A 22,727-nucleotide genomic window follows, 5' to 3' on the forward strand; every position below is an offset into this window, starting at 1 on the left:
TGCTGGCTTTACAGATTTAAAATGCGGAACAAATACCTTAGAGACTAATATACTAATATAAGTCTGAAAATATAGGATCCAGTTCTACATTAAAAGCAGTTAGAGGTATGGAATCAGCTCAGAAGGGGAGAATGGAGAGAGAAAAGAGAAGAGAGAACAAGTAGAGGGAAGTGTGACAGTCAGGAGGCACAAGAAAGGGCTGGCCTAACAGGCTCAAAAACTGTGCAATGAGAGAAATAATTACAAAATGGAATGGGGGAAATACACTGTCCAGCATTTAATGAAAATTAATTACTAGACATTACTAGACATGAGGCAGGAAAATATAACCAATAATCAAGAGGAAAAATAAGCAGTCCCATAAAGTATCCAGATGTTAGTTAACAGACAAGGACTTTAAAACAGCTATGATTGAAATGTTAAAGAAAACACAAGAAAATATGGATACAATACATGAAAACATGGAAATTCAGGACAGGGAACAAGAATCCATACAAAAGTAAAATGGGCATCCTAGAAAAATACATTATCTGAAAGTAGGTTCCAATGGATGGGCTAAACAGCACAATGTTCACAGCAGAATACAGGATTGGGGAAGTCAAAGACACAGCAATATAAAACAACCAAACCAAAGCACAGAGAGAAACAAGAACAGAGCTAAGCATAAGAGACATGTGAAATAGAGTTAAGAGGTCTAACATAAATACTGGATTCCAAGAAGGAGAGGAGAGAATGGACCAGAAGCAATATGTGAACACTAAAGAGAATGTGTATTCTGCAGTTGTTAGGTAAAATGCTCTATATGCATCAATGGGTCAAATTGATTAATCATGTTTAAATTTTTTATATCCTTACTGATATCCTTGGCTGCTTATTATTGAAAGAGGTATGTTAAAATCTATAAATTTGTGAACTGTCCGTTATCCTTTTAGTTTTTTCAATTTTTGATATATATCAATATGTAATCTATATATAACTTATATATACTGATTATATATTAATATATAATACATGCTAATATATAATCCGTACGTTAATTATATAATCAAGATATATTAATATATAATCAATACGTAATCACTTTTTGATATGTATAATAGCATACACATGCTATATTATTAGGTGATCCAAGTTATACATTACTGTTGTTATACATTACTGTTGAAGTTACACATTTATCATAAATGAAATGTCCATTTTTGTCTCTCCTAATACTTCTTTCTCTAAAGTCTACTTTGATATTAATTTGCTACCCCTGCTTTATTTTGCTTTGTGTTTACCATATATCTTTCTTCATCCTTTCTTTTAACCATTTGTATCCTTATATTTAAAGTGTATCTCTTGGAAACAGCATATAGTTGGGTTTTGTTTTTTATTCAGTCTGACACTCTTTGCCTATCAATTGTATTGTGTGGTCTTTTTACATCAACCAAGTCTCAACACATTTGAAGCCATACAGCATATATTCTTTGACCACAGCAAAATTAAACTAGGAATCAATGAGAAAAACAGAAAAGTGCTCAAGTGTTCGAAAATCAGGCAACAAACTTCTAAATAACCATAGGCCAAAAAGGAAATCTCAATATAGATTAGAAAATCTTTTGAACTGAAAGATAATGAAAATATGAAATATCAAAACTTAGTAAATGCAGATAAAGCAGTGCTGACATGGGAATTTATAGTTCTAAATGCATGTTTTAGAAAAGATTAAAAGTTTAATATCTATAACCTAATCTTCCACCTCAAGCAGCTAGAAAAATAAGAGCAAGTTTACAAAAAATTTTTTTCAAGTGCAAGACTTCTACACTGAAAACTACAAAACACTGCTGAGGGAAATTTTAAAAGACCTAAATGGTGACAGGATAAACAATGCCCATGAATTGGAAAAATTATTTGGTTAAAATGTCAATTTTCCCCCACATTAATCTATAGATTCAATGCAAAAACAGTAACAATCCCAACAAAGCATACTGTAATGGAATGACAAGCTAACACAGAAATGCAAAAGCCATCTTGCAGAAGAATAAAGCTGGAGAACTTAACACTGCCAGGTATTAAGACTTGTTGTAAGAAAATGTGGGGTAAGTATACACAAATAGACCACAGGACAGAATAAAGTGGGTAAGTATACACAAATAGACCACAGGACAGAATAAACTATCTACCTAGGAAAAAAACTTTGACCTCTTACCTCATCTTATACACAAAAATTAGTTTGAAATAAACTATATCCCTAAATATGAAAAGTAAAACAATAAAGCTTCTAGAAGAAAATGTAAGAAAAAATCTTGAGGGTAGGAAAAGATTTCTTAAACAGGCTACAAAAAGCACCATTAAAAAATAAACAACAACTAATTTATTGGACTTCATTAAAATCAAGAACTTCCGTTCATTAAAAGACAATATTAAGAGAGAAAAAAGCAAACCACAGTCTGAGAGAAAATATTTGCAATATATATGTATATATATTCACAAAAAGACTTACATCCAGAATATACTTAAAAACTCTTACAAATCAATTTTTTAAAAGATAATCCAATTTTTAAAATGAGAAAAGAGTCCTAAATAAAGCAGTCAATACATTTATGAAAAGGTGTTAAATATTATTGATCAACAGGAAGATTAAAATTAAAATCACTGAGATACCACTACATCCCTACCAGAATGTATAAAGTGAAAATGCCTAAAGATAGCAAGGTTGTAGGTCAACTAGAACTCTCACACTGTTGCTGGTGGCAGTATAGATTGGTACAACCATTTTGGAAAACTGACAGTTTCTGATAAAGCTAAGCATATAAATGGCATATTAAATATCCAACAGAAATAAGTGCTTATACCCACAAAGATGGTTCATAAACAATATTATTGATAAAAGGCAAAAAAAAAAAAAAACTGCAAATAACCCAATTGTCTGTCAACAGGAGAATGGATAAATAATTTATAGTACACTCATACAATGGATTAATACCCAGCAATGAAAATAAACCAACTATCACTACATGCAATAACACAGATGACTCTCAAGACATAATGATGAGTGAAAGGAACAAAAGAATACATACTGTATAGCGCTATTTATATGAAGTTCAAAATCAGGTGAAACTAATCTGGTTTAGAGCTTATGACTATAGTTACCTTTTGGGTAGAATATTGACAGGGAGAACAGGAGAGGTAAAAGTGAGACTTCCAGTTGCTTAAAAGATTCTACATCTTGATGTAGATGGTGGTTACACAGGCACATGCGTATCTAAAACATTGCCAGCTATATACTTATGATTTGTACAATTTATGTAAATACCTCAATAAAAATGGGACAGAATAACTGCTTTCACCCCTTATTCACTGTTGCAACTTTCCACTACTCATTGGTAAGAGTCTAGAGAATCTTGTAGGTATTCTTTGAGCCATATTCAGTCCTCATAAATGAAACTTTGCACCCAGATCTTTGGCCCCTGCCCTTTTACCCCAACCCCTCGAGGTGTCCAGGAATTTGTAGACTCTCCTACCTGCTCCAACTCCTCCTCAGCGTATTTTTGGCGGCTCCGCTCATTCTCAGTACCCTCCCGCAGCTCCTTCAGCCGCTGAGCTTCCTGCTTGGCAAGGTTGATCTCATCACGCAGCTTCTTCTCCAGGTGTACCTTCTCCACCTCCACTGTGCGGTGCTCCTCCTGGGCTTTGTGCAGCCTGGGGGGTGATGCAGGGAGCTGAAGAAGGCCAGGCAAGGGGGCACCAGCCAACACGCCATGACTCATGGTATTGAAGAGGAAAATGAGGGCTGCAGCACTCAGAATGTATTCTCCCTACTCTGCTGACTGGCTCTGAGTTAGCTCAGGGCCAACAGAAACCACAATCATTACCATAACTCTTATGTTGGCCATCATTTGGCTGCCAGTAATCGAGGCTGTGAAACTAGATTCCCAGGTATCTAAGTCCTCCCTTCTAAGGTGTCTCACATACTAAGAACATAACAACTACTAGTTTACAAAGTATTTCACATGTGTCCTCCCTGCAGATAGATGATGCAATATTGTATCATTGTCAGCCTGGCACAGGTATGGACATGAAGGCTTAGAGAGGGGAAGTAACTGCAGGTAGAACTGAGACCAGAATTCCAATCTGTATGACCACAAATCCCATAGTTATTCCCCTGATACCAAGGTATCTGTAAGGTGCAATAAATGTAGAATACCCTGTAAGCTAGACCAAAGACCCAGAGAAAGCCTGATGGCTGAGATATGGAAAAGGGTGGTGGTAGTGGAGAGATGAAAGGAAGATAAGAAAGAAACTATTGATCTGTACCTCTTGGACTTCTGAGTACCTGTTCTCAGAAGCACAGAAAATGAAATTCATGCCAAAGCGGGTAGACAGGGTTTGGGAGAGCCCCCTGCTGCCCCTGGCCCTGAGTTCCCTTCCAAAGTATCTTCCATGGTGGGTAAGATCTCAAGGGCATCAGTTATAATGAAGATATACCCTTGTACTCACCCACACATTCCCTCTGTTCACTGACAAAACCCTCCATCCGTCCAAACAAGCTTCCTCCTTCCTCCCTTCTTTCCTCCACATAGCTATCTATGTTAATTCATTCATTCATCCATTCATTCACCAAGTACTTTCAGGTGTCTACCAAATGCTGAGCCCTGTGCTGAGGCCTAGATATATGGAGATGAGTGAGAAAACTGTCCCTGTCACTGAGGTACTCATGATCTAGTCCAATACAGACAAGTAACAGATAGCTATACACAGTGTGTAAGTTCTATAACAGATATACAAGGTGTTGGGTAGGCCAAAAAGGATGGAGTGATCAACTCTACCTGAAAGGAGTCAGAGAAGGTGAGGCATAAGCTAAACCCAGAAGGAGTAAGAGTTTGGCTAATCCCTCTAGGAGAAAGGATTTAGCCACTGTCAGGTCTTCCTACCTCAGTAGGAACCACCGAGTTACTGGTGGACCAGGATAGGAGGGTAAAAGGATGATTAAGAAGACAAGCAATATATGGCTTAGACTTGAGGTACAGAACAGGAAGGACAGGCTACAGAACAAGAAGGGCCCACAGAGAAGAGCACTGACTACTGAGTAAATCAAGCAGGTGAAACAGAAGGGGCAGAAATGGAACTTAATCTCTGAAAAAACCAAGTACATATTTGTCAGTGACTAAAGCCTCAAAAGATGTGGTGGGAAAAGCAGGGAGGGAAGGGGTAAAACGTCTAGGCTGCAAGTTTCCTGCTGACAAATTGTAGTCTTCTGCCCACTTTGCCCCTGGAGTGAAAGGGAGTTGAACCTCCTCAAGATACACAGCAGGTGGCGCTACATGCACAGCTAAAAACAAATCAGAGGCGCCATTTTCAGCCTCAGCCTCCTTCCCTTGCTGACTATCTTCCTCTATTGTATTCTTCCATGACCCAATTGCTAGAAATTATACCATTAGGAATTCAATTCACCACTGAAATAATATCCTCTCTGAAAACAGCCTCTTCTGAAAAGCCTTTGATATGTCTGTCTTCCCCACGTAATAGGGAGCTCCTTTAAAATAAAACCAAAACTACCCACTTTCACAGTCCTAACAGGATCTAATGCAGATAAAGATCAATAAATACTATTGGGTGCAGAAATGAGCAAATAAATGTACAATCAAGCCTTGCCCCACTCCATCTCCTCCACAGAAGACTAAGCATCTTGAAGGCAGCTATCAATTACCATTACAAGTAAGAAAATTAGGCAGCCTGACTGCAAGCCCTGGCTCTAAGTAGCTATATGACTATGGACAAGTCTGTTCCCTAAGCGAGATCTGTTTCTTCATTTTTAAGTGGGAATCAAAATCCTGCCTGCCTCAAAGAATTATCTTGAAACCCAATGCAATCCTAACTGGAATGCACATGTGGCATTACATTTATTCACCCCAAATATCAGGAACTCTGTAAAAAAGCTCTATGGTGGCTGGCAGAGCAGGCCTGCCAAGGGAGGAGGGACAAGGAAGCATGTAGGCTCTAGACAATGTCAGAGGAGGATATATACGTGTGCAGGCCTGTCTCTGGGTGTGTGTGTGCATTCATTTCTCAAAGTGCCACAGTGGTTATTTAGCTCTGGAGGCCTTGGGGAGCAGGGAGATCTGGGAGCTTAGTTTTATCCCTGAACTTGGAATGCCTCCTGCCTAGATTCTTTGCCTTTGGAATGAAAACAGTACATGTTTTTCAGACAAATGAAGAATGGGAACTGCCCACATAGCAGCATTTAGCCCCCAGTTGAAAAAGGGCCCAGAAACAAGGGGCCCAGCAAAGTAGCCAGGAATCAGCTCAAAGATAAAACTCCTCTTGCCCCCTAAAAGCCCAGCCCATGGAAATGAATCTGCTAGGGCTGCCCTTACTGATGCACCCTATGGGTGTCAAAATTCCTAGCTCACTATTTACTGATATGTGACCCCAAGCAAAGCATTCACACTCTCTGAGACTTTGTCTTCAACTCTAAGAGTGAGATAATAATAATACCTACCTAACAGGGTTGTGGTGACTTAAAACAATGATGCATTTAAGTATTTAACAGTACCTAGCTCTTAAGAAATCCTTTCCCTATCCCTTCAAAAAAACAGTATCTGTCATTTTAAAATAACAGAAAAGAGCCAGACTTCATTTCCTTTTATATGGATTCCTGCAAAGACTTCCCAGTTGGAGTCTTTAGGCTGCTGGAATAATTTTCTAAAAGACAGTCCTGATGTAGGGCTCTCCTCTTCTCAAAAACAAAACAAATTGAAAAAACAAATGCCTGCATTGACTCGCTATTGCCTTTTGCCTCCTACTAAACTTCCCCATGAGTCTTAAGGTGCCAGGGATCTGGCCTCCCTCTATACATTTGACCAGAACTACCAGGACTGCCCTACCCATCTTTCAAAGCCACCTCCTCAGACTCCACATCCACCCATCTCCTGCCCCTGTGCCCTTCCAGTCCTTGGCGTTCTCGTCCCGTAAGCTGACACCGAGTCACTGCGCCTTCTTATGTGTGAGCCTCATGGTCCCAGGAGCAGAGACTTCCTTACAATTCCCCGCACAGACCCGGTTCCTAGATGTCAGGAAGTACCCAGGTCACCTGACTGACTGGCACTGTCTCTTCACAACTAGATCTTATACAATAGTTTTTAAGTCATGTTTTATTTAAACAGAATCCCAGAGTATTAGAGCTAGAAGGCTTTGATATCCTCGCAGGTCAATCCCTTCACATTACTGATGAGGAAGTAAGTCCTAGAAGGGAAAGAGATTTACCCAAAGTCATACAAGTGAGTACTTTTGAGATTTAGATTCAGTACAAGAAAGAACTAAAGGTATTAGGAAGACCAATTTGTGAGGTTTCTTTGGAGAACAGTTAATTATGTCTATTTTTATGGAAAGGAAAGCAGTCCAGATGTAGGACAAAGGATAGAATGATCCCTAACAAGCCATCCAAACAGAGAGCTCAAGACCTCTGACAGCTCCACACATTTCTCCCTCTGAAGCTCCAAAGGAGAACAGACAGAAATAAGTTTCTGCCCTGGGGAGGAATACTTGCCTATGCAATGGAATGCAGGTACCCAAGCTCCATTGCAGTTTTGGAAGGATGACACAGCCTGGGCAGCTGCATCAGCAGGGTCTCAGGGGCCAGGTGGCCCACAACCCAGGTGGAAACAGGAGGCTCCCAAGAGCTGCCAGCACCAGGGCCATGGGGAAGGGGCAGGACCTTACCTTTCTTGAAGGTCATGCAGACTCTGCTCAGCTCGGTGTAACCCCTCCAGATCCTTCATCATCTTCTTCATGTGCTCCTTGGAGTAACGGTTCTGGATGTAGGCAAACCAGCAGCCGCCCACACCAATAACGATAGACACCACCAGCATGAAGTCCTTGAGGTGATTATGGCGGGTCACTGCCAGAGAGGAAGTCATGGTGAGTCAGGTTGCCCATTGCAGGCTTAGCCTTGCAGACACCGCTGTATCCCCTCCTCCATGAAGCCTTCCCACTCAAGAGGAATTCATTTCCCTTCTTAGACACATACTTGCCACACTCTGTGCCTATTTCTCTGCTAAGTTAAGGCCTAGTTTGGAAAGGATGAGAGGCCTTAGAGCAATAAGGAAGCCTACTGATCATGCTTGTGTAGTATGCAGCGAAGAGGAGAGAACTGGTGTCTTCTCAATACATCCCAGCCATTCTGGGCTGTGATGAGCCCATGTGCCTGGAGGCAGTGCTTCTGCCTTACAGGGTAAGCAAAGCTAAGGTGCTACAGTAGGAAGAAGGGAAAGAGATTTACCCGAAGTCATACAAGTGAGTACTTTTGAGATTTAGATTCTGTACAAGGAAGAACTAAGGTAAGGGTATGAAGCAATGTCACTACGTCTTGAGGACTGTCTGTGGGATTGAGGTTACTGCAGGAGCTAGGTCTCCTGGACTACTAGGCTATTCCATGTACAAGGTATAAAATCCAGAGCAGGTCAATTCTCACCTATGGAGAGCATTTCTAGGCTGTGGCACAACCCATACATCAGGGGGAATGGGAGTAGCATCAAGAGATTGGTATATATAACACATTACATGTGCCAGGAAGAGAGGGGCAGATCTACCTCCAGACAATGTCTGGCAACAACTTGGTGAAGTGCCAGGGCCCTGGCCACCAGCTGGGGTTCAAAGCAATGCTCAGCCTCCAGGGCAAAACTGAAAAGCTAAACAAGGAATAATACCAGAAAACAGGAGCAAAATCCATGTCCTCTTAGGACTTAACTGAGTTCTTAATTAGTTCCTAACTGAGCCAACCAGAAGAGGGGCAGTCCTGGAGCCTGAGACTGCTCCTAATGTACCAGACCTGAGCTCTGGGCCACAGCACAGGAGACTGAAAGAGACACCTTCACTATAGGAGAAGAAGCTGCTGCTGGAAGCCCTGCCTACGTTGTACTCCACTTGAAATAGAGCAGCTGTGGCTCAGAGGAGAAACGAGGGAATGACTTCCTGTGCCAGCAGGTTACCTCAGCTGGGGAGGAAGAGGCAGGACTGACAGGATTTCAGTGCCCAGTAAAGACAAGGGGCTGAGGGGAATCCAAAAGGACTCAGGCAGAGCCACCAAGTTGAGGCAGGGTCTAGACAGCAGGAAAAGACACATGTAGCTGGAATTCTACTGCATGAAGCTGAGGCCCAGTTTGACAAAAAAGGTCCTATGCATAGCACCTCGTTGAAAGGTTGAGAAGCAGGACATGGGGATGGTGTGGGGTCAAAGATAGATTAGCACATTCTATTTCCATCCAAGGGAGTTACTAGATCCAAGGTGTAGCTGTGTTCTTTACATGTTTATGCCAGACTTAACGGAGAAAACTGAGGGTCCTCTATGGCCATCCTCCAGACAGGTCTACACTTCAAGCCATACTCAAATCCTCACTCTCTTGTCCTTCAAGTCCCAAGAAAAGATATCTCTGCAGCACAGTGAACTGCCTTCCTTTCTGGAACACACCTGCCTCTTACACAGCCTCTACCAAAGGCTCCCTGTCTCCTCTGTTTGTTAAGGACTTTTCATCTTGGCTTCCAAGGGTTTCTCACCTCCAGCATCCCCTTTACATTCCTACCAAAAGTCAAAGGTATTCTGTTCAAACAAGGCTCTGTGCAATCAGCACCTTCCTCCATTACCTCCAACCTTCAAAGTTCTTAAGGTGGGCATGAAGATCAGGCACCTATCCATTCTATTCAGCCTCTTATTCTACTTTGTTCAGATCAATTTGGAACAAGATCCTATTATTTTTTCCTGCCTCATATTCTCATCCAAGTCATGAATAAAAATACTGAATGACCAGGGCCAAGGATAGGACCTATCAGTCAGCCCCTCCTCTGAGGTAATCCTGTTCCACCTATCAGTATCCTCTGGATCTCTTCAACCAGTTTTGACTCCACTTAAATATACAAGAATCCACCTCATAGGCCCCTGTGCCTTGTCAAATGCCTAGCTGAAGCTCTGATATGCTGTCTGTCACATTCCATGAGCTACCAAGTTTGGTAGGTAGAAAATGAGTCTAATCTGGTTGATTTACTCCATGGTCCCTACTGATCATCTCTTGTCTGTAAGCCAGTGTCTACAGTACTGATCAGCTTCAAGCTCTCTCTCCTTAATCTACATAATAAAGGAGGAGAAATGAGAGAAAATATCAACTGTTTCAGGCATTTATATTCACATTTCAAATTCTTCAACTACTCCATAAGGTAGGGTATCCCCATTCTATAGACCAGAAAACTGAGGCTCCACAGGGGCACTAAAAGTGCTAGAGTCCATAAAAAGTCACAGTGCTGGAATTCTAATGCAGATTTACCTGACTGCAGTCTTTCTGCTACACACTACTTTCTCATACTCAACGCAGCAGATATCTGCTTTGTTACATGCAAACATCTCTCACCATGGAGATGCCTATATCCCCTGATCTAGCCTGAGAATGACTCTAAGAGTTCCAAGGCCCTCCCCTGCAAACAGGATGCTGGGAGCTGGCTGTGGCATTGCTTTCAGGACAGTGAAGACCCAAAGGCCGAATAGCCAGGCCTTCAAGGTTAAACATAAGGCCTCATGTAGAGAAATTCTTGTTTCATCAAAGGAAGCATCCTGCACTGAGTATTGGAAGTCTGGGTTCTACACTTGCCTCTGCCCAAATTTGTTATGAAATTCAGTTCCCCTATCTGGGTCTTAGCTTTCTCAGCTGTAAAATGCACTATCACAGAATTACTAAAGAGATCAAATGCATAATTGCAAATAAAAGTGCTTTCAGGTGTTTGGAAATATTCAGATGGACATATCCAGTAGGTAATGAATAATGCAGATGTGAAGTTTGAGGAAGAAGTACAAGTTAGAGTAGATGTGAGAATTATCAGGATCCTTCAGTGGGGCCCTGGGCTGAACCCCACAGTCCTAAGGGAATCTGTGATGGTTAATTTTATGTGTCAAATTGACTGGGCTACGGTATGTCCAGGTAGCTGGTAAAACATTCTTTCTGGATGCATCTGTGAAGTTGTCTTTGTAAGAGATTAGTACTTGAATCGGTAGACTGAGTAAAGACCATCTTCACTAATGTAAGTGGGCATCACCCAATTGTCCTCATGCTGCTGAGGACCAGCCTGATCAGAATCAAAAGGCAGAGAGCAGCAAATCTGCTTTGTCAGCTTGAGTTGAGACATCCATCTTCTGCCCTTTTACATCAGCGCTCCAGGCTCTTAGGTCTTCAGAATCAGACTCAGACTCATGCCATTGGCCCTCCGATTCTCTGGCCTTTGGACTTGGACTGACACCATAAGCTCCCCTGGTTCTCAGGCCTTCGGACTCAGGCTGAATTACACCTCTGGCTCTCCTAGGTCTCCAGCCTGCAGATGGCAAATCATGGGACTTCTTGGCCTCCATAATCACATGAGCCAATTCTCATAATAAATCTCCTCTTTTATATATCTATACACATACCCTATTTGTTCTGTTTCTCTGGAGAACCCTAATAGAGAATCTATAAACTATTGTGTCAGGTGAAAAAAAGAGGAAAAAAGTGGAAATTAAGAGTCTATGCCATAAGCCACAGTGCCAGAGAGATACAAGCAATATGAAGAAGCAGAGGAACCACTCCCAATTAAAAGAGCAAGAGAAATCCGCTGAAAGAACAAACAATGAAATAGACATTGATGGCCTACTAGATCAAGATTTCAGAAAAGGAGTGATCAAAGTACTGAAGGAACTAAAAGAGATAGTGTTTAGAGATATAATATATGTCAAAAATGAAACTGAAGCTATAAAGAAGAACCAAGTAGAAATGGTAAACTCATTTGCTGAGATGAGAGCTGATCTAAAGGATGTACAAAGCAGGCTAGATAATGCAGAGGAACGAATAAGTGACCTAGAAGACAGGACAACAGAATGCACCCAATCAGAACAGCTGAGACAAAAACAAATTAAAAAACAATGAAAACAATATAAGGGACCTATGGGATAATATAAAGCATGCCAATCTACGCAAAATAGGGGTTCCAGAAGGGGAAGAAAGAACAAAGGGGATTGAAAAGGTATTTGAAGAAATCATGACTGAAAACTTCCTAAACCTAAAGAAGGAATCAGATATCCAAGTATAGGAAGCTCAGATGGTCCCAAACAAGAAGAACCCAAACAGACCCACACTAAGACATATCATAACCAAGATGGCCAGAGCCAAGGATAAAGATAATATCCTAAAGGCAGCAAGAGAAAAACAAAGAGTGAATTACAAGGGAACCCCCATAAGGCTCTCAGCTGATTTCTCTACACAAACACTACAGGCCAGAAGGGAGTGGCAAGATATATTCAAAGTCCTGAGTGAAAAAAAGATGCAGCCTAGGATACTTTATCCAGCAAGGCTATCCTTTAGAATAGAAGGAGAGATAAAGGATTTCATAGACAAGCAAAAACTAGAAGAGTTTAGCAACACTAAACCCATGCTAAAAGAAATATTCTACTCTAAATAGAAAAGAAGCAAGATGCTACAAAAATGAGAAACTCATAACTGGAAAGGTGATAATTATCATGAATTACAAATAGAATAAACACAAAATTGTAAAAGAAGACATCTAAATCATTAAGAGTGGGAGAGGGAAGCAAGAAAATATAGAGTACTTTTTTTTCTTTTTAAAATTTTTTGTTCTCAGTAGGATGGGTTTGAGCTTATATTACTATCTGTTTAACACAAACAGTTATACTAATGGGTTAATAGAATTACACAAAAGGATAACCGCAAGCCAAAAACTTACAAGTGAGTCACAAAAACTAAATAAAATCCAAGATAATACAAAGGAAAGTTACCAAACCACAAAAGGAAGAAGAAAGGAACTGCAAAAATAAGTTCAAAGTGGCAATTAACACACATCTATCATTAATTACTGTAAATTTTAATGGACTAAATGCTCCAATCAAAAGACATAGAGTTGGCAGATTGGATAATAAAGCAAGAACCTTCAACATGCTGCATACAAGAGACCCACTTTAGGGAGAAGGACACATATAGATTGACAGTGAAAGGATGGAAAAGGATATTCCACGCAAATGGAAAAGCCAAAAAAGCAGGTGTAGCAGTACTGATTTCAGACAAAATAAACTTTAAAACAAAGGCCACAAAGAAAAATAAAGAAGGACATTTTATAATGATTAAAGGAGTAATACAAGATGAGGATATTACACTCATTAATATATATGCACCAAATATAGGAGCACCTAAGTACACAAAACAATTACTAACAGAGATAAAGGGGGTAATTGATGGGAATACAATCATTGTAGGAGATTTTAACACTGCATTAACATCACTAGACAGATCTTCCAGACAGAAAATAAATAAGGCAACAGAGAAATTAAATAATACAATAGAAAAATTAGATTTGGTGGATATTTTCAGAGCATTACACCCCTCAAAAATAGGATATACATTCTTTTCAAGTGCATATGAGACATTTTCTAGGATTGATCATGTACTTGGGCACAAAAGAAGCCTCAACAATTTTAAGAAGATAGAAATTATCTCAAGCATCTTTACTGATCACAATGCCATGAAACTAGAAATCAACTACAGAGAAACAAAGGAGGAAAAAAAGGAAAGCATAGAGACCAAACAACATGCTATTAAAAAAACCAATGGTTCAATGATGAAATCAAAGTTGAAATTTAAAAATACCTCGAGACAAATGAAAATGAAAACACAACCACACAAAATTTATGGGATGCAGCAAAGGCAGTGCTAAGAAGGAAGTTTATAGCGATACAGGCCTTCCTCAAAAAAGAAGAACAATCTCAAGTAAACAATCAAACCCATCAGCTAAAAGAATCAGAAAAAGAAGAGCAAAAAAATCCAAAAGTCAGCAGAAGGAAGGAAATAATAAAGATCAGGGAGGAAATTTAAAAAATAGAGATTTAAAAAAATAGAAAAAAATCAATCAAACCAAAAGCTCGTTTTTTGAAAGAGTAAATAAAATCGACAAACCTCTGGCCAAACTCACAAAGAAGAAAAAAGAGAGAGCACAAATAAGCAAAATAAGAAAGGAAAATGGAGAAATTACAACAAACAAAATAGAAATACAGAATATCATACAAGAATATTATGAAAAATCATATGGAATCAAAATGGATAACCTAGAGTAGATGGACAAGTTTCTGGAAACACAGTCCACCAAGACTGAATCAAGGAGAAACTGATCACTTGAACAAACTGATCATTGGAAATGAAATCGAATTAGCAATAAAAAACCTCCCTACAAATAGAAGTCCAGGACTGGATGGCTTCACTGGAGAATTCTACTAAACATACAAAGAAGAACTCATACCAGTCCTTCTCAAAATCTTCCAGAAGATTGAAAAGGAGGGAATACTCCCAAACTCATTCCATGAAGCCACCATCACCCTGATACCAAAACCAGGCAAAGACACTACCAAAAAAGAGAATTACATACCAATATCACTGATGAACATAGATGCAAAAATCCTTACCAAAATATTAGCAAATAGACTCCAACAGCACATGAAAAAGATTATATACCATGATTAAGTTGGGTTCATCCCAGGGACACAAGGGTGGTTCAACATATGCAAATCAATCAATATAATACATCACATCAACAAGAAAAAGGACAAAAACCACATGATCATCTCAATAGATGCAGAAAATGCATTTGATAAAATTCAACACCCATTTATGATAAAAACTCTCACCAAAGTGGGTATAGAGGGAACATATCTCAACATCATAAAAGCTATAGATAACAAACCTACAGCCAGCATAGTACTCAATGGGGAAAAACTCAAAACCTTCTCACTAAAATCTGGGACAATACAAGGCTGCCTACTATCACCACTCCTATTCACATAGTCTTGGAAGTCCTAGCCACAGCAATCAGGCAAGACAGAGAAATAAAAGGGATCCAAATTGGAAAAGAAGAGGTAAAAGCGTCACTGTATGCAGACAACATGACACTATATATAGAAAACCCTAAAAGGTCCACACAAAAACTACTAGAAATAATCGGAGAATTCAGTAAGGTAGAAGGTTACAAGATTAACGTTCAAAAATCAGTTGCATTTCTTTACACTAACGATGAATCAACAGAAAAAGAAAGTAAAGAAACAATCCCCTTTAAAATAGTACCCAAAGTAATAAAATACCTAGGAATAAATCTAACCAAGGAGGTGAAAGACTTACACAAGGAAAACTATAAAACACTGATGAAGAAAATTAAAGAAGTCTTTAAAAAATGAAAAGATATCCCATGCTCCTGGACTGGAAGAATCAATATTGTTAAAATGGTCATACTGCCCAAGGCAATCTACAGATTTAATGCAATCCCTATCCAATTACCCAGGATATATTTCACAGAACTAGAACAAATCATAATAAAATTTATATGGAACCACAAAAGACCTAGAATTGCCAAAACATTACTGAAGAAAAAGAGAGGCTGGAGGAATAACTCTCCCAGACTTCAGACAATACTATATAGCTACTGTCATCAAGACAGCATGGTATTGGTACAAAAACAGACATATGGACCAATGGAATAGAATAGAGAGCCCAGAATGAACCCATAAACTTTTGGTCAACTCATTTTCGACAAAGGAGGCAAGAATATACAAATGGAATAAAGACAGTCTCTTCAGCAAATGGTGTTGGGAAAACTGGACAGCAGCATGTAAATCAATAAGCTAGAACACTCCCTTACACCATACACAAAAATCAACTCAAAATGGATCAAAGACTTAAACATAAGACAAGATACAATAAACCTCCTAGAAGAAAATATAGGCAAAACATTATCTCACATACATCTCAAAAATGTTCTCCTAGGGCAGTCTTCCCAAGCAATAGAAATAAAAGCAAGAATAAATAAATGGGACCTAATGAAACTTACAAGCTTCTGCACAGCAAAGGAAACCATAAGTAAAACAAAATGACAACCTATGGAATGCGAGAAAATTTTTGCAAATGAAACCGACAAAGGCTTGATCTCCAGAATATATAAGCAGCTCATATGACTTAATAAGAAAAAAACAAACAACTCAATCCAAAAATGGGCAAAAGCTTAAACAAGCAATTCTCTAAGGAAGAAATACAAATGATCAATAGGCACATGAAAAAATGCTCAATATCACTAATTATCAGAGAAATACAAATCAAAACTACAATGAGGTATCACCTCACATCAGTCAGAATGGCCATCATTCAAAAGTCCACAAATGACAAATGCTGGAGAGGCTGTGGAGAAAAGGGAACCCTCCTACACTGCTATGGGAATGCAGTTTGGTACAGCCACTGTGGAAAACAGTATGGAGATTCCTCAAAAGACCAGGAATAGACTTACCATATGACCCAAGAATCCTGCTCCTGGGCATATATCCAGAAGGAACCCTACTTCAAAATGACACCTGCACCCCAATGTTCATAGCAGCACTATTTACAATAGCCAAGACATGGAAACAGCCTAAATGTCCATCAACAGATGACTGGATAAAGAAGAGGTGGTGTATTTATACAATGGAATACTATTCAGCCATAAAAACCGACAACATAACGCCATTTGCAGCAACATGGATGTTCCTGGAAAATGTCATTCTAAGTGAATTAAACCAGAAAAAGAAAGAAAAATACCACATAAGATTGCTCATACGTGGAATCTAAAACAAAAACAAAAACAAAACATAAATACAAAACAGAAACAGACTCATAGATGTAGAATACAAACTTGTGGTTGCCAAAGGGGAGAGGGGTGGGAAGGGACAGACTGGGATTTCAAAATCAGAATAGATAAACAAGATTATACTGTATAGCACAGGGAAATATATACAAGATTTTGTGGTAGCTCACAGCAAAATAAATGTGACAATGAATGTATGTATGTTCATGTATAACTGAAAAATTGTGCTCTACGCTGGAATTTGACACAACATTGTAAAATGACTATAACTCAATTTAAAAAGTTGAAAAAAAGTCTAGTCTATGCCTTATTAATGATATACTTCTTCTATCATAATTCCAGTCCCATTCTTCAATTCCCACCACCTTCCCAGACCACTGCAGTCCACAGCAATCTTTCCATCCCTTCTCCTCCAAACCAGGATTCCCTGATCAACCCATTCTTTGGACCCGTAAACATGGGTTATCTCTTGCTATCTCAGGGACTGCCCTGGGTGTTTTTCAGCTTTCGTGTCAATCACTTTCTGGTAATCTGTTAGTTTCTCAGCATGAGGGCACAGAGTTATTTATCTCTGTAGCCTCATGCTTAGCATAAAGGCTGACCAGAGCAGGTACTCAGCAAAGGTGGAAAGGAGAGAAAAAGGGAAGAAGAAAGGAAAGTTTTGGTAGGAAAGAGGAGGTACAATATAAAGTGCATGTGGAAGACAAATACCAGTCTCTGAGATCAAGAAGAGTATGGCCAGCTGTCCTGTACAGCTCCTACAAGAGCTCGCAGAATCCTTGCACCCTGTGAACAGAGCCAGGGCAGAAAGGCCACGGAGGTATTATGAAAGCAGATGTGGCTGGCTAGGGGAACAGAGCTAACCCAGGGAAGCTGGCTAGGACCTGGGGAGCCAGAGGGTGGCACAATTCCCAGCCTAAATGCTGCAAATAGATTTTAGCAAAATGAGGTCAACTGTTAACGCAATCAGGCCTGAGGCAAGGGAGGAGGGTGTAAACAAACGAGATGCTGACAGTGAACAGAGTCAGAGTAATGGTGAGAATTTTCTAGGTGCCAGTTAGCCCTGAGAAAGTGAGCCTCCAATCATTATCACTTTCTGGAATCCCCTCTCCCAATTTATTCTCTGCACCTCTCTGCTGCCCATAGTACCCTGTGCCTGGCAGATACAGATACTCCACCTCTTACTGCCAGAGTATGCATTAGGAATTTCTTTTGTCACTTACACAGCCTTCTGTGCTGAGGTGTCTGTTTAACCTGTGAAAGCTATTCCTTGGCCCTCCTCCCTTCTGGTTGTAGCCCCCAAAATGCCTCAGCTATCTACAGACACTCCAGAGGTAGCAGTTCTCCCCACAACCAAGCTGGACCAGATTCTTCTCCCCTCTCCCCAAGTCCTGTCACTCTGAAGAGGCCCAGCCTCCTTCTGTGTAACTTCTAGCTTTCCTCTCCTGGCACCTACTCCTTGCTGGGCCTTACGCTGAGTGCTGATGACAGATGGACAAAGCGGCTTCATCCCTCAAAGAGTTCCCAGGTTAAAGAATAACAGACAGGGGAACAGGTTGTTACAAAGAAAGCAGGTACAAAGGGCTGTGGGTCCCCAGAGGAAAGTGAGAGGGAAGGGTTGAGCAAGCCTGGGAAGAGGCTGGAAAGGCAACCTAGAGAAGGCTGGAAGGGTGATTTGGAACACAGCGAAAAGGAGAAAGAGAAAGGACAGGGCTGACAGAGACCAGAGCCAGCTTTGCCAGACAGGCAGCCACTCCTGCTCACTGAGGACTTTTCCCTATTACCTGAGCCACTGAGGAAGACAAGATGTAGTTTTGTCCTTTTCTCTTCACAAGTCCCCCCAACCCAAATAATTACTGTGCAGGCTTCTCTCTGCACTCTTCTCGATGCTCCTGCTAAGAACAAAGGGCACACCAGCCCCTAGCCCGAGATTAGCTACAGTAGGCATACACTAAAAGCCCACATACCTACCATTTATTTAGGGGAAATTGGGACATAGAGAACCTTAGGAGTGTGTCCAAGGTCACAAAGTAGTGATAAAGCCAGTCTGTTTGATTTCAAAAGCTACAACGCTGTATATCTTGTTTCCTCTATCAGAAATAAAGGGTGGGATAACATAGTAGAAAAGAGCACTGAAATAATAAGTTAAAGACCTGGTGTGAGTCATGGCTCTGCTATTTAAAAGCTGAATGACCTCTAAAAACTCACCTCATCGCCTGAGCCTCAATTTCTCCCTCAGTGAATCATCTGCCGTCGTAATGAGACATCAGCTTAGTCCTCAAACTGAACACTGCCTTGGACCTCTGTGTCTCAGAGCACACCTAACACCTGACTACCAGCACTGTCAGGAGAGCCCCAGATGGGCCTGCCAGCCTAGAGCCAACTCTGCAGGTAGAAAAGACAGGAAAGCATCTGTGCTACTCCATGGCCACATGGGGAGGACTGAGCTGTCAGAAAGTGGTCTCTGAGGCAGCCCTGTGCTGAGTCAATCTGATCCCTTTCCCCCCTTCCCAAGCTCTGAGGCTGCTCTGGGCAGATGGGTCCTGCTCACTCAGCAGATCCGCCTAGCTACTGCAAACAAACCTTTGATTTGAGATTTCTCAAGTCTTAGACCAGTGGCAGGATTTTCATTAAAACTGGGCAAGGTAGCCTTGATGGCTGGCAGCTGAAACCAGCTCAGGTTCTCTAGAGTGTTTATTTGATGCCTATGGTGAGGTCTGAGAACCTCAGCCTTAAGAACTCACCTTAGGTGCAGAACATAGGTCAGAGCTGGCACAGGCCATCACTCCAGGTCCTGTGTGCATGTTGGACAGGGAACAGCACTGACTTAGGGATTTTAGTCTAGGCTCAAGTGGGAAAACAGAGCCTAGAGGGACACAGATTCTTTGCAGGTACCCACCAGGTATCACCCAACCCTTGTTGAAGTCTCCTGGCAAACAGCTTCCTAGTATTTTCCCCAGGTTCCAGCTAGGCAATTTTCAAATTTTTTCTTAAGAAGTATCAGCAGCAAAGTATAAAAACAATGTCTGTCATCTGGACAGCTGCTGGATTCCAAAATCTTTGCTCTCAAGAATACACCCAGCTCTTTCTGAGTCCTTGAATGAGAGAGCCAATAAGAGCCATAATGACCAAGTCCATTTTACAGATAAGGAAACCTAAATCTAGGCAGGAGAGCTAAATTGCCAAAGGTCATTTGATAAGGCAAGGGCCAAACACAGAATTCCTGAATTCCTACAGGGTGCAGATAGTAGGAAGAAAGAACAGAACTCCTGCCTTTTGCACAGGACCCTTATCAACACTTACTCCAAAATCATGGAATGTCACAGCTGAAATGAACCATAAGGATTCTTTAGTTCAATTTCATGATACAATTCAAACATATCGGAGAAAAGTGACCTACACAATGTCACACAGTGAGTCACAATTTTGAAAAGAGACCAAGGTGTTTTCCTAAATTTTACAAGAAGTTCTCCAAATGGAAATCCAGGAGTTATAAAAAATCAAATAAAAAATGATGATGATGATGATGATGATGATGGTGGTGGTGGTGGTGGTGGTGGTGGTGGTGGTGATGGAGATATGATTCACATGCCCTAAAATTCACTCTTTTAAAATGTACAGTTCAGTGGTTTTAGCATATTGACAAGGTTGTGCAAACAACAGCACACTTAATTTTAGAACATTATCATTACCCCTCAAAGAAGTCCCATACTCATTAGCAGTTACTTCTCACTTCTCACTCCCTTCAGCTCCTGCCAGCCACCAATCTGCATTCTGTCTCCATGGATTTATCTATTCTGGACATTTCATATAAATGGAAACATAAAATATGTGTCCTCTCTTGTGTCTGACTTCTTTCACTCAGCATAATGTTTTCCAGGTTCATCCATGTTGTAGCATGTATCAGAACTTCATTCCTTCAGTCGTTTTTATGACTGAATAATAGTCCACTGTATGTGTATACCACAACTTATTTACCCTTTCATCCATTGATGAACATATGGATTGCTTCCACCTTTTGGCTATTGTTAAGTAAAGCTGCTAAGAACACATATATATACGTATACATGTACTTCAGAACCTGTTTTCAATTCTTTGGGTACATTCCTAGGCATGGAATTGCTAGGTCATATGATAAATATGTTTAACTTTTTGAGGAACAACCAGACTATTTTCGACAGCAGCTGAACTTTTTTACATTAGCACTAGAAATCTACAAATATTCTAATTTCTACGTACCCCTGCCAACACTTACTTTTGTTTTTTGTTTCTTTGTTCTTGTTTTTATCGTAGCTATCCTAGTGAGTGTGAAGCATCTTCTTAGTCATAGTACTTCTGTTCTGCCTATCTCAGAAATAGAGTTTTCTGCTGACCTCTGACCTCCTGTAGGATAGGTCACATGAACCTATAGGCTATAAGAAATGAGTCTAGGGGAAGATACTTCTGTCCTGGTATCAGTCAAACCTGCTTCACTAGGGCCCCTCTTACTGGCTCTGATCTCCTGGACCCAGTACCATGTACACAGAGTTCTGGTTCCTATCCTCTCCAGCCCTAGCTGATTTTTCCATATAGAATCCTTGCCTACTTTAACCTGCAGTCTCTAATGCACCTTTTCAGATACAGTAAATCCTATTTTGATATAGAACACATAACAGGCAGGTAATATATCTCAGAAGACTAAAGGGACATTTTCGGGCTGCCAAAGACCTCTCCTTCCTGGAGGGTGACAGAGGAGAGCCTTTGCAAAATTAGCCTAGCTTTGACTGCTGGGTTTGATTCTCATGGTATAAGTGTTCTTGCTGGTGTATACAAAGAGATGGGGGTAAGTTGTTAATGGGGAGAGTTTAGTAAGGCTACTTCCCATCTTCCAAGACTCAGCTCAAGAATGATCCTCTCCATAAAGCTTCTTAGCCTTCAGTTGAAAACTCCTCCCTACTTTGTGCTCCCACTTGAAATCTGGAATGACTTACATGACAGTTATACCACTGTGTTTACTGACCATTTACTTGATTTGTTAACATGCCAATCTCCATTTAGATGGAACTTCTTGAGATCAAGGACCTTGTCATTTACACTGGTACACAGTAGGTGCTCAATAAATGTTAGGGGATAAATGAAAGGCCATTGCTCAGTATAGAGGGTGGACCTCACATAAAGAGTGGAGCCATTCATTGTGTCATTTATTCAAAACTTATAAATGAATGGTAGGAAAAAAAAGTGTCCTAGGACTAAAAAAAAGGCAACAAAGGAGATGGAAACAGTCTTCTCCCATTTTGCTCTGCTTCGCACTTTTAAAAGATTAGACCTTCTGGAAAATGCAAAACTATGGAGAAGTAAAAGAAGATCAGTGATTGCCAGAGGTTGGTGGTGAGAAAGAATAAATAGGTGGATCACAGAGGATCTTTAGGGCAGTAAAACCATTTTGTATGACACCACAGAGGTAGATACATATTATTATATGTTTGTCCAACCCTATAGACCACAAAACACCAAGAGCCAACCTTAATGTAAACTATGGACTCCAGGCGATAGTGATGAGTCAACGTAAGTTCGTCAGTTGTAACAAAGGTACCACTGCAGTGGGGGATACTGATAATGGGGGAGGCTATGTGTGTATGGGGGCAGGAGGTATATGGAAAATCTCTCATTTTTGATGTGAACCTAAAGCTACTCTGAAAAATAAGCCAATTAAAAATTTTAAAACCAAAAAAAAGTACAGACCCATCCACCTCTATTGAGATATCAGCTTGGGCACCTATCAGGCCAAATGCACGGACAGGGAAATGTTATACTACCCCTGACCCTGCCTGCCAGCTGCTTTTCTGGACTGGTGCTTGGCTCTATAGCATTCTGCCACTGGCATCCTCAGCTGGTGTCGACAGCTCCCAAGGGGCAGGGGGTAGGCCCTAAGAGACTGTTTGGTCAAGGATAATTTTCTAAGAAATCTTACTACTTGTTCCCCCTGAGTTCACTTAGAATAAAAAAGATGTCAGGGTTGGCCATTCCCACCTTGCACATTTTCAGGAGTTGAAGCACCTAATTCTCCCAACTATCCCTTGGCTGAAGAA

General features: G+C 40.5%; 1 protein-coding gene across 4 annotated transcripts in view; it reads right to left on the reverse strand.

Moving 5' to 3' along the window:
- STIM1 (stromal interaction molecule 1) overlaps positions 1-22,727 on the reverse strand; it is a 169,835-nt gene that overhangs the window by 11,972 nt on the left and 135,136 nt on the right. For all 4 annotated transcript variants that reach the window (XM_074372513.1, XM_074372510.1, XM_074372512.1 and 1 more), the window contains 2 exons: positions 7,705-7,882; positions 3,507-3,684 (listed from right to left, as the gene is read on the reverse strand). In XM_074372513.1, coding sequence (XP_074228614.1) covers positions 3,507-3,684; positions 7,705-7,882 — 356 coding nt within the window. The remainder of the gene's footprint in view (positions 1-3,506; positions 3,685-7,704; positions 7,883-22,727) is intronic.

The sequence above is a fragment of the Camelus bactrianus genome, chromosome 10 (assembly GCF_048773025.1).
Source record: "Camelus bactrianus isolate YW-2024 breed Bactrian camel chromosome 10, ASM4877302v1, whole genome shotgun sequence".
NCBI lineage: Eukaryota > Metazoa > Chordata > Mammalia > Artiodactyla > Camelidae > Camelus > Camelus bactrianus.